General features: G+C 36.7%; 1 protein-coding gene across 3 annotated transcripts in view; it reads left to right on the top strand.

Annotated features, from left to right (window-relative positions):
• The window catches only part of LOC150084652 (ubiquitin thioesterase OTUB1), a 297048-nt gene that overhangs the window by 231135 nt on the left and 52773 nt on the right, over positions 1 to 13140 (top strand). For all 3 annotated transcript variants that reach the window (XM_090375384.1, XM_090375383.1, XM_090375385.1), the window contains one exon: positions 5014 to 5098. In XM_090375384.1, the coding sequence (XP_090231510.1) occupies positions 5014 to 5098 (85 nt within the window). The remainder of the gene's footprint in view (positions 1 to 5013; positions 5099 to 13140) is intronic.

The following is a 13140-nucleotide window of genomic DNA, read 5'->3' as shown; positions in this document are numbered from 1 at the left end:
GTTAAAAACTGTGTGAGGGGTCATGTAAGGTACAACAGCCCTGTAAAAATGGGTAGAATATGCCAGTCCTCCCTTTCGTTTGTGCGTCTGTAAGGTTTGGTACCTGGTCTTCGAACATCTGTGCCTTTCTCTCTCTCCATTGTATTCAATATTTTGTTCCTAGGGAAAATTATGAAGTCACTGGTTAAAGAAGTAATGCAGGTGCATCTAGAAGGAATGCAGTCGTACCATGGAATTTTTAAGGGGACAATCTTGTCCAACCATTCTGTGATGCAAGACACCATAAGAAAAGAAATGGATACATAAAATATTTTTGATATAACTGAATGCAAGAATAACTTTTTTGATACTATTCCATATAAAAAACTACTTTACAAAGTGGAGCAATGTGGCAAGAAGGGAGATTACTGCTATAGATAAAGGGAGGGTTGACTGCAAGAAGACAAGGTGTGGTTATCAGTGGACACTTCTTTTCTTGGAGTTGCTACTAATGGAATTCCCAAGGGTTATGTGCTGGGTCCATTATTGTTGTCTATATTTTTCAGTGATATTGATGAAAGGAATATCAGGTAAAATGTCTAATTTTGTAGATGTTCCAAAGGTGATAATAATCAGGGTATGTTACATTGACAAATGCAGTTTAACATTGACAAATACAAGGTAGTTCCTGTGGGTAGCAGTAACCCCAGAATAACAGATGAACTGCTAGGACAGCTCGTGGGGCTTTATGAAAAATATACAGGAATTTTACCAGCAGGTATAAGGAGGCGATTAGCCTGTTGTACTAGCATATTGAACCCCAAAAGGGGTTCAAAGGTAGCACAAGTAACTATAGACCTGATAGTTTAACTTGTGTTCCTGGGAAAATAATGGAGTCACTGGTTAAAGAAGCTTTGCAGGATCATCTAGACAACACTGCAGTATTAGGTAAGACACAGCATGGGTTTGTTAAAGGGAGGTCTTGTTTGACCAATTTGATTGGATACTAGGATGTGGTCACAAAGGAAGTGGATGCAAAAAATAATTTTGATATCATATACTTGGATCTTAGGAAGGCTTTTGATACTGTTGCACATGGAAGACTGCATGTACCTGAGTAAGATCGTCAACAATTGAATCTTCAATATCAAGTGTACCAATCTGATTCATTCTCTTCCTTCTTGTGGTTACATAAGTAATTAAGCCTTTGCTGTTTTTCTTTGCATCCTTTGCCAAAGATTTCTTGTAATGTGCCTTTGCTTGTTGTGACCGCCTTTGTGACTTGAGTATAGACTAGTTTATATCTACCCATAGGCACCTCAGTGTTGCCCAATAATTTGTATGCATACTGTGCACTTTTCTGTCCTGCCACGGGTTTCATCATTTCATCCTGACGTCCATTTAAGTCTATACCTTGAAGAATATTTCTTAGTTGGTATAAAAAGCCTAGTAGCTTCTATGATGAATTTCTTGAATGCTTCCCATTTAGCATTTGCTGATGGCAACATCATCTGTTGGTCCCACTGTATAGGATTTAAAAACTGCCTGAGACTACTGGGGTCTCTGTTACGAAAGCAGAAACCCCTCTCTTTACTCTTGATTATGCTTTCATCTTTAAGTATATCCCAAATCAGTGATTACTACCACCTAGTGATTCTTTATCTGCAGATTCTTAATGCATGAATAATCACTTCTGATAAACCAGATCAAGAGTATTACTTCCTCTTGTTGCCTCTTTAACATGCTGCTGCAGAGATGAGTCATCCAATAAATCTGTAAAAGTCTTGTGAGTGACCAACTCACAATTTCCAGTCAGTATCTGGAAAGTTAAAATTCCCCATTATAAGACATTCTGATTTACTGGCCGACTCTCCACTCTTTCTTTGTACAGCTGTGTTGTACTCATTAGAGTCATTAGACCTATAACATGGTCCTACTCTCAAATTTTGCTTTACCAGTGCTTATGTCATACCAAACTTACTCAACATTGCATTGGCCACTCTTGTCAACTGGATGCACTGCCTTAGATTTTATGTGTTTCTTAAACCACCACTTCAAATTCTTCTTATTTATTTACTAACTCCTAAGACTGATGTACACTAAACAAATATAAAAACAATATTATGCTATGATGTTTATGTTATTAATTATATGTAATTAAAATTTTAATGTTCTTGTCGATACACCAGTTATGCAGCAATAAAACCACGATGCCGCCAAGTATACATTCACTTGTTCTTACTCTTAGTTACTGTAGCACAGCCTGTCTATTTCCTTGTTTCATCATGGTTCCCAGCAGTCTTTGAAATCCCTGTTTCCTTACTATCCTGGTTGCTTCTCTTTCCAATAGAAGGTGGAAGGAACCACTTTCCCCTCTGCCTGTGTTTATTGTTAATGTATTAGTTTGTGTATTTCATCGCTTTGCTAGCAGTTCTTCCAAACACCTAACACTGCCTTGATTTCATCAGTAAATATTCTTGAACCCTTTCTGCATAAGTGTAACAAGGACAGACCAAGCTGAGACGAATTGTATCCCATGAGCCATGCACAGTCTCTCCTTGGCTGAATCGATCGACAAAGCTTTCATCATGTATCCCTTCCAGTCGTGTTTGGTTAGTATTACAGACACTTTCAATTTTAATCCAAACTCGCAACTATTTTCCAGCTTAGCCCTGTACTTGTTAAGTGTGTCTGCAGATCTACTATTAATGTCATTAGTGCTTACATGTACAACAGTATTGTCTTTAGTTCCCTTAAAAGATAATATCTGCTCTACAATGTCAACTTTTGTCCCCTAGTAAACGTACCCTGGTCCTATTCCACCTATCCTTTTTACAGAATATATTTTCTATTTCCCTGACAATAGAGTCTTTTATAACAACTAGCTCCTGTGAGACCAGTGCATTCCTCATTGGGGGTTGCTGTTTTGTTTTTTAATGATCAAATGCAAGCTGTAGTGTTGCGTTAGCAGTTGAGAGCTTGATGGGTAACCAATTTAATGCCTTCGAGGGAATCCACGCAGTTCTTCAAGTTGTCATAAACCTCCCCATAACAATGCTGAGTTGGTGCATAGTATCTGCACACTCCTTACATCAAGCACACACAAAGACATCCCACTTGGCAATATCACATCCCATTCCTGATAACTCTGCAAACAACAAACAAGCCGTACATCTCATAGGGCCATGATTCTGCGAAAAATCGCCCCACTCACTTCTCCCTAGAGCCACAGTACATCCTCTAGTTTGAACCCTTTGTTGTCCTGGTTAGAGGCATGATTTTTGTTCAAATTGAATATAATTAAATACTACACTAAACAAATATCAAAACAATATTACACTATGATGTTTATGTTATTAAATATATGTACTTTAAATATTAATGTTCTTGTTGATATGGTTAGAGGCATGATTTTTGTTCAAATTGAATATAATTAAAAATACTACACTAAACAAATATCAAAACAATATTACACTATGATGTTTATGTTATTAATTATATGTACTTTAAATATTAATGTTCTTGTTGATACGCCAGTTAGGCAGCAATAAAATTACAATGCCACCAGTTTGTATTATATGTATTAGGCTATGCCGTTATGCTTGAAAGTTATAAGTTAATAATAATATATAAAAAAATTGTCCAGCTAATGCCAACCTAAGTGAGTCGAACTTTAGAGCTACCCATTTACCACAATTAAAAAAAAATTGAATTCCCTACCACCCACTCTGTAACTATAACAATGTTTGTACCATTCACAAGTTTTGAACGATATAAACATTCTGCATATATTAAGTAGTAATCTACAAAATCTCTAGCTAAATTTAAAAATAAAATAATGGGTAAAAAAATGGGTAATGGGTCAATAAAATGGCAAAATTCTTCAAAAAGTTAACTATTTCTCAGAGCTGAAAATTGTTTGACTAGCGTGTGGATACTCTCCTCCAACGAGATATAAATATAATGAATTGTAAACCGTCATTTCTGTTCACAAGGGCAGCAAGAGTGAAACCTACTGGTGGTTACTCAATGGTAACCAGTGACCAAGGGTGTAAAGTACCTATTAGTGAGTGACCAACCTACCAGTTCTTTCTTGTCAATATCTTTTTTTTTTTTTTTTTTTTTTTTTGTTAGTTGTTAGCGCATCGGCTTCTGTGGCCATATTGCACCTCCCAAGGTTTTTGCATTTTCTACTCTGATCCAAGCCCGAGGCGGCATTCGAACCCGCGACCTTTGGGTTGGCAGGCAGGCACTTTACCCACCTGGCTAGCCCGGTTGGCTGTCAATATCTAAAAAGTTAAAATCCTCTATTATAAGACATTCTAACTTGCTGACTTACTCTGTTTGTGTGTATAGGTGTTTGTTACACTTATCCCAGTCATTTGGCTTGTGTCATATTCCTACTGTCATTTTTGTTTTCCTAGTGCTTGTATTCACAACATTTATGCTGGCCACCCATTAACTGGATGCACTGCATTAGGTTCTGTGTGTTTCTTAACCTAGAGCATAACTCCTTAACTGGAGTTATGCTCTAGGTTAAGGAGTTATGCTCTAGAAACACACAAACCTATATTAGGTTCTATGTGTTTCTTAACCTAGAGCATAACTCCTCTCCATGCCCTTCCTCTCTCTCTCTCTCCTGTGTCCTTTCTGTACAATTGTACTCCCCAAATTCAAATTCTGTATCTCCTTATTTCTGCATCTTCCCATTTCTGATATACTGTCAATGTCCACATCTTAGGGATATCAGATAACCTATTAAATGTCATTTTGATGAATTGGATTTTGTCATCTTTAAACAGTATGCCACTATGAGTAGCTGAATTTATTGCTGTGTTGAAGAAAAAGTGAAAAACAATGTTTACTGCTATCAAAAATTCTTTCTGGAGCTATGAACAAACATACAGTATGTAAATAAGGCAAACACGTGAAATATTTTGTCAGTAAAAGGTTTGAAACATTCAGTTGTCTGGTTAGTTTTATCAGTATGTGTTTATGTCACTTTCATATTTATTTACGTTATTAATTTTGTAGGTTTAAAGGAATTGCTGCTAAAAGTAAAGAGGATCTTGTATCTCTTGGATTTCCTCAATTTACCATTGAAGACTTTCACGACACTGTAAGTAGGTGCATTTAATAGTTTCAAAGTTGATTCCTATGTTATGGATATCTTAAATTTCACTGAAGCTTTATTTATTTATGCAATTTAGTGAAGTTTTGTTTAATTACAGTTTGCATGATTTTTTTATGACTGTTCGAATTCATATATTTTCAGTTGTTGATACCTTGAAAATAATATACTTTTAATTTAAATGTTTCAAAATTAAAAGAAAAAATTAAAACCAGATATTTTTCTTCTTTCCTTGGGATTCTTTCTGAATATATGTCTGAATCTGTATCAGTATCTATTCTTATTTAATCATCTCGCATTAACTGCATATTGTTGACTTTATTTTAGGTTTATAAAATTTAGCATTAGCGTTAGTAGAGGTATGCGATGCAAGAAAGCTAGCTTGTACAGCATCAGCCAAAAAAAAAAAAAAAACAAAGACCCTTCCCATTTTACCCATCCATTCACTCCAAATGTTTGTCTAGTTTTACCTTGAATTTATTTAAGCTGTCACCTTCCATGACAGATGACAGTTTGTTCCAGCAATCAACCACCTGCTGGCTAAAGGCAGACTTCCACACATCTGTATTACAATGATCTTTCTTCAATTTGAATTTGTCTCCTCAGGCGATTAATCTGGGCAAGAGGAAAAATCCCATCAGCATTGAGCTTGATCAAACCATTCAAAGCCTTATATACCTCAAACAGATCACCCCCATAGGTGCCTAGTCTCCAGACACTGCAGTTTACAGAACTTAAGCCTTTCTTCATAAGAGCAACCCTTTGTTCCATTCACCAATCTTGTTGCTCTTCTCTGTACTCGTTCCAGCAGATCTACATCCTTCCTAAAATGAGGCCTCCAGACCTGTATACATTACTCAAGGTGTGGCCTGATCATTGCCTTATACAAGGGCTTAGTCACCTCCTTATCCCTGCTAGAAAAATTCCTGTATATCATTGACAAGATACCACAAGCTACTCTTGCAGACTGTGCCCTGTTCAGTAAACTTCATATCTGACTGCACAATTACCCCAAGTCTTTTTCATTCTCTACCACCCTGAGTGTAGTAACACACACTTGATACGTTACTCTGGGGTTACTGGGGAGGAAGGTTTTCCCTCCCGCACACAAGGTGCCACATTTGCGTTGCAGATGCAGGGCAGGGTAGGTGGCAGCCCTTCCCACAACATAACAACTCCAAAATAAATGTCCCAGAATACAACTCCCCAATTAAGGCCCACAATTCAAAGCACAAACCTAATTCACAAACTTCTTTGACGTCACAGACCGATACCTTCAACTACCACCTTTACTCTCAATCTCCCAATAATCAACATAGCCCAGAGGAAATGCAGATAGACGCCAGTCAGACAACCCCAGATCCAGCCCTGAAAATTAAATTCTGAAATTACAACTAAAGACATCTATCGAGAGACAGACAAACCTTTTTATTCCCAAATACCAAATATAATTTAGAATTCTAAAAATGGTATAAAGTTTTATATAGAAAATATCTTAACAATAGATAGCGAAAAATGCAAATTTAGTTAAATAACTTTAAGCTTATTTGAATAGTAGGTAAACATGTGCAAAAATTTAGGAATATTACAAATTTCAAAGTGTGCTGCATCCAAATGTCACAAGCCACTGTTACTGAAGGTGCCGGTACACTGTTCCATTGCGTACTGTCCCAAAAAAAAAGCACTGGATCCCATCTACCCCAGGTGCCTTTCTTATGTTTAACTTCAACAATTTTTCCTCCACTTTGTTCTCAGTTATTACAAAATAATTTAACTTCCTGTTAGAGTTTGATAAACATCTGGCCCGCTCCTCCTTGAATAACTCCTCATGTGTGAATGTAGATGCAAAATATTCATTCAGTTTGCCAGCTACCTGAGCAGAATCGTCAACGGTCGAACCATTGATATCAAGTGGACCAATATGAGTCATCCCCTTCCTTTTAGAGTTTATATAAGTAAAGAAGTCTTTGCATTCTTTGCCAAAGATTTCTCATAATCTGCCTTTGTTGCCTTTCCTTTGTGACTTGATTACAGACTAGCATGTATCTACCACAGGCTTCTGTGTCTCCTGTTTCTTTACTGCAACAAGTCTCATTAGTTCATCTGACATCCATTTGGGCCTAAACCTAGAACAGTATTAGTTGGAACAAAAAGCCTAGTAACTTCCAAAATTACTTCCTTGAATGCTTCCTATTTAGAATTTGCTGTTGTAACATCATCATTTGTTCCCACTGTATAGAACTTAAAAAGTCTCTGAGACCACTGTAGTCACCTTTACGAAAGCAAAAACCCCTTCCCTTTATTCGTGATGGTAGTTACATCTTTAAGTAAATCCCACATCAGCACATTGTGATTACTGCCACATAGTGGTTCCTTTATCTGTAAATTCTTAATGCATGAATAATCACTGCTGATAATCAGATCAAGAGTGTTCTCCCTCTTGTCAGAATAATTAGTTCTATAAGAACTCCTACCCTCATTTTTGCTATCCCAGCTTATCTCACACCAAACTGACTCAACGTTGCACTGTTTATCTATGTCAATGGGATGTACTTCCTTAGATTTTGTGTGTTCCTTAACTAACAGCATAACCCCTCCTGTTTATCCTTTCTGTATACATTGTACTCACCAAATTCCAATTCTGCATCCCTTCTATCTGACACCACATCTCTAATATCCCAAACAATATCTGCCTTGGATGTCTTAACCAGCACTTCAAATTCATCTAATTTATTTACTGTACTCCTAGCATTGGTGTACATGCAATTATACATGCACCTGTTCTTACTCTTAGTTACTGTAACACAGCCCATGTATTTATTTGTTTAATGACTCCCAGCAATTCCTGAAATCCCCAACAAATTGCTTTCCGGGCTGCTGCTCATTCCAATAGAAGCAGCTCAAGAAACATTTCCACCTCTGCCTATGTACTGTTAATCTATTAGTCTGTGAATACACCCAACCTAGCAATTTTCTGACCCACCTAACATTGCCTCGATAGCATCAGCAAATATTCTTGCACCCTTTCTATTTAAGTGTGTCTCATCCGAATCAGTTTGTCCTGTTAACAAGCGCAGACCATGCTGAGAAAAATTCTACCCCATGAGCCCTGCACAATCTATCCAGGGCCGAATTGATTGCCAAAGCTCTCATCATATAATCCCTCCTATCGTGTCCGGGCAGGATTGCAGACACTAAAATTTAACCCTAACTCATGACTTTTTTTTTTTTTTTTTTTTTTTTTTCTCGACATTGGCCTGTACTTTCTAAATAAATCTGCAGATCTCCGACACTTAATGTCATTAGTGCCAACATGTACAACAGTATCACCTTTTCTGACCTTAAAAGATGATATCTGCTCTACAACCTCATTGTTTGCCCCTGGCAGACACACGACCTATTCTTTTTGCACAATATATTTCCCGTTTCCCTGATAATTGAGTCACCAACAATAACTAGCTCCTGTGGGACCAGTACATTCTGCCCTGAAGATTGTCACTGTGTTGACTGGTATGCAAGAGGGCGCTCTGGTGTTGAGTTGGGCAGCTGAGAGCTTGATGGGCCCCCATTTTAATTCTTTTGACAACATCTACCCGACTCTTCAAGCTCTCATAGACGCCCATCAGAACGCTGAGTTGGTGCCTAATTTCTTCACAATCTCTGCACCTAGGTACACACAAAGACATCCTCCCTGGCAAGATCATGTCTTGTTCACAATCTAAAAAAATGTGCAAAATACAATATTTTTTTAGACTGTGGAGACATTGGAGCGTTGCCCCCTTCGGTCAACCCCGAACCACAGCACTTTGCGCATTTTGCTTTGCTGCTCTATTCTGGGGCATGATTTCCGTTGAAGTACAATTTAATTAACAATAAAAATTAATATGATTTATAAATTTATTGATTAATTGATAATGCTCTGCTAAGCTTAACAGATTCCTAATATAGTGGTACGTATTACGCTCTCTAGTTTTATGTTATACTTTACGCTATCAAGATCGATTTATACGTTACACTATTCCATGTCGATGCTACTCAATGGCAGCAGGTTTCAAACAGTACAAGTTTTACTGATACTAAGTAATAACCTACAAAATGTCTATTTAAGTTCAAAATAAACTAAGTATCATAACTAGGAATATAAAGCTACTTCTAGAAAATAAATTAATATGCCAATTAAGTCAATAAAATGGTAAACATTTAAGAAAAACTTCTCTATTAGCTGGAGCCCTAAAAACTTTGCCCGCCCAGGAGCTAACCTCTAAGAGTTTTTCTTTTCATCAGTATTGAAGACCTGATCACATTTTTTGATTATGATCTTAGGGTGCATTTTGTTCACATTTTTATTAGTTGCCTCAGATTTTGTGGTTTCAATTTTGGCTGAACTAGATTCTAGCAATTCCTTTTTGCCTTTTTTACCAGCATTTTTTACATTTGCTGTCTTTGCAATGTGCTCCCATGCATCTACATCAGTCCCTCTTGGGCTCTTTTTTCCAGTTTGCTTTAAAAAGTGCTGAGAAGCATATTTAGCTGAGAATTCATTGTCTGAATCAGACAGAACCGTGGTACATTTTTTTTCTGGCTGTCTTAGACAGGAGTTCAGGTGCAGATTTAGCACTCACAGACTCAGTGTCTTGAGAAGAAGGTGTGTTTTCATCCATAGTGTTGAAAATAAACCAAAAAACAGTACACACAAGATATCATATTAATTAAAATCCTCTTCCCTGAAAGAGAAATAAGTTTATTTTGCTTAGCAGTTAACTTCAGTCTTCTCCACAGCAGCTGGACAAAAACGTAAACTATCTATGTAGCATTACCATCAGACCAAAACTGTGAAATTTAAAGAAAAACATAATCCCACATATACTTTCATGTCACATCCAGGTTGTAAATCTACTTACAGTTTTTGAATTTTAAAAATGGGTATTTTTGTAACTTCTAAACAGTCCGCCAGGAAACGCTGAGAAAATTATAGAAATTAAGTGGGGCTAAGGTAAAGAAAGCCAACACGAGAACAATGAGAAATGTCGGGTAACTTACGCGGAAAATTAGTTTCCCGACACCATACTCTAGCCCTGCTCGCTCGGTAAACAGACGGTTGTTGTTATCGGTCTGGAGCCAGAATTGAGAAGGATATATTGATTGACAGGTAGGGCAAACGATGAAATTGACTGGTGGTGGGTGCGACAAATGACAAGCTATTGTGTAGTCATTGGTTGGCATTATGTGTATTTATGAGTAAAAAATGGTGCATAATAATTTTGTAATGAACGGTAAACAGGTAATAGTAGTGATGAATCTTTTAAAGATGGAAGAAATTTGTAAGGAAAATAAAACGTTGGTTGATTTTTTGATGAAAACTAAATTAATAAGTTTTGTTCTGTTCATTTTTATGTTCTTCATTATGTTTTTTTCTCATTATTAAAAGCAGATTTTTGGAGTTCACAAGTGTTTTTACTATACTGTTGATTTAGGTTTGGTTACGAAAAAAGGAAAAAGTTTCTATATTTTTCGTTATATTTCATAACCTGACCTTAAACATTAGGTTAGGAAATAATAAGAAAAGAAAGAAAGATTCTTTATATATATATATATATAGTGAATAGCTATTGAGGTGTTGATTGACGTTATGATACGTGTGTATCCGCACAAGTGTCTTTAAAAATAAAAGTACAGTAATAATAAAATTATATTTTGTTAATAAACAATTTATGCATTAGTCCACGTGATTCTAAAGAAAAAAAGTTAGGTTACCCCCTACATTTCGGGAGGGGTTCAAGCTCCCATAGGATTCAAGTGGAGGTAATCCGACCTTTTTTCACCATTAGGGCATATTATTGAACAAGAAAATAGAAATAAGTCATAAAAAAACTTATTTTTTTATGAATGTATTTCTAAATATGACTGATTCTAATAAAAAAAGGTTAGGTTACCTCTCCACTTCGGGAGGGGTTCAAGCTCCCATGCGATTCAAGTGGAGGTAACCTGACCTTTTTTCACCATTATGGAAAGCGTTCATTAGGGCAAATTACCATTAATGCTACTAAAGTGATACTAAACCAATGTTATCATGTGTTGTGTTCGGCACCAATCAGCACATCGTTTGCCACCCCTACCTGCCAATCAATATATCATTCTCGGACTTTGCTCCAGACCGAGAACATCTGCCGTCTGTTTACCGAGCGAGCAGCGCTAGTGTCGTATCGGGAAACTAATTTTCTGCGTAAGTTATCCAACATTTCTCGTGTTGGCTTTCTTTACCTTCACCATTAAGTGATATGATGATATTCACATATACCAAATTTTAGGTGAATTGGACCAATAGCCACTGAGATAAAGCAGTTTAAACACTGGTCAAAAAATAGCCCAAAAGAACCAACTTTTCTATTTCTTATATTAACTGTAAAATTGAAGTCCACAACTATATCTTAGCCCAATTGGGATTCAAATATTCATGTCTAATGTTTATATATATTCCATTTTTATAGGTGGCACTGATAACAGTAATGGCGATTCCCATGGAAAGTATTTTTCCCTCCAAAAGTTATGCCTCCAACTTGTTTTCCTCCATAGAAAGCAATGGTGAAAACAGAAGCACTACTGCTAAGCCTAATATTTCACTTATATCCAGTTCCGTTATAAGTCTATGTGAGAAAACCTTGTAACATAAAATATTAACATTGAAATCTTAAATCGCACGTATCTTCGTAGCCTCTTCACAAAACAAACCCAAACTTCTCTCCTATCACTCACCACAAATTCATGAAAGTGATGCCAGGCATGTGAGGTGATCTGATTGAGTTCGTTAAGCTCTGAATGGCTTTAGCAAACTGAGTGCTGATGGGATTGCTCAGAATATGCACGAGGGGGCATAAATTAAAACTGAAGAAAAATGGTTGCAGAATGGATATATGGAAATTTTGCCTTCAACCAATAGGTGGTTGTTTAGTTCCATCCAATGTTGTTTCAGTGGCTAGTTTGAATAAATTCGAGGAAGAAATCGCATTTTTTTTGGATGATCCTGTATTTTGTATCGTTTGCCACTATTATATTAATACTCTTTAAAACTTGACTTTCTCCATCCTATTTGCTAACACGTATTTTTAATTGGCTATTTTAACATTCACTATCAGTTTTATCATTTGCTGTAGTTGGCTTCAGTTTTATAGTTTCATGGACCCAGCTGGGCAAGATGCTGAGGCTTTAGTTATAAGTTATGATGTCCACAGATTGTTTATTTACCTCTCAGAATACCAGACTTTCTTTATCATACACCCAACAGTCTTGATCTTTTTCGTGACAAACTACATTCCAAAGTACACAGTTGAAGTGAGTGGTGCTCTTGGCATCTCAGATGATTCATTGATGATGGTCTCTTCTCCAGTGAGCTTTCTCTCATGGCAATTCTGAATCTCGTGTTATTTGCTATTGCAGTGATGCGAAATGGGATGATCTGCAAGATTTCTGTTCTTTTCCTTGGTTTAATTACCATTTTAATTTAAATCTTCTGATGTCAGTGTTTGTTCAGATTGTGTGTAAGTGAAATTATCCTTTTTAGGAACGAAATTCTTCTTCTGCACTCCACAAATCCCATCCTTTATCTCATCTTTAGTTTTCCAATAAATGTGCAAAGGTTGTTCATGATAAGAATGTTGCATATCACATTTGACTCACATCTAAATCTCTAGGTTTATTTTTTTGCCTACTATAAAGTTCACAACAATTACAAAGGTTATTAATCAATCCAAACTAGATATTGAACAGGATTATGTTGTGTGTATACACAGAATAGATGAGATCACATACTCTCTCTCTCTCTCTCTCTCTCTGTCTCTCTCTCTCTCTCTCTCTCTCTCTCTCTGGCATAAGCACATGAAAATATTGCTTGCTCTGATTATTGAATGCTTCTTTTGCAAATGGTAGTTAGGCATGGTCTCTTGCCAAAGCTGTTGGCCAATAGGCAAATGGCATGGGTAAACGTGGCTATTGGCCACTTTTGCCCATGTATTCTCTCACCTTTGCCAATATAC

Source organism: Mastigoproctus giganteus, chromosome 6, assembly GCF_048544385.1.
Source record: "Mastigoproctus giganteus isolate SK-2022 chromosome 6, ASM4854438v1, whole genome shotgun sequence".
In the NCBI taxonomy this organism is placed as follows: domain Eukaryota; kingdom Metazoa; phylum Arthropoda; class Arachnida; order Uropygi; family Thelyphonidae; genus Mastigoproctus; species Mastigoproctus giganteus.
Note: the sequence above shows the minus strand (reverse complement) of the source record. Positions and strands in the feature narration are given on the sequence as shown.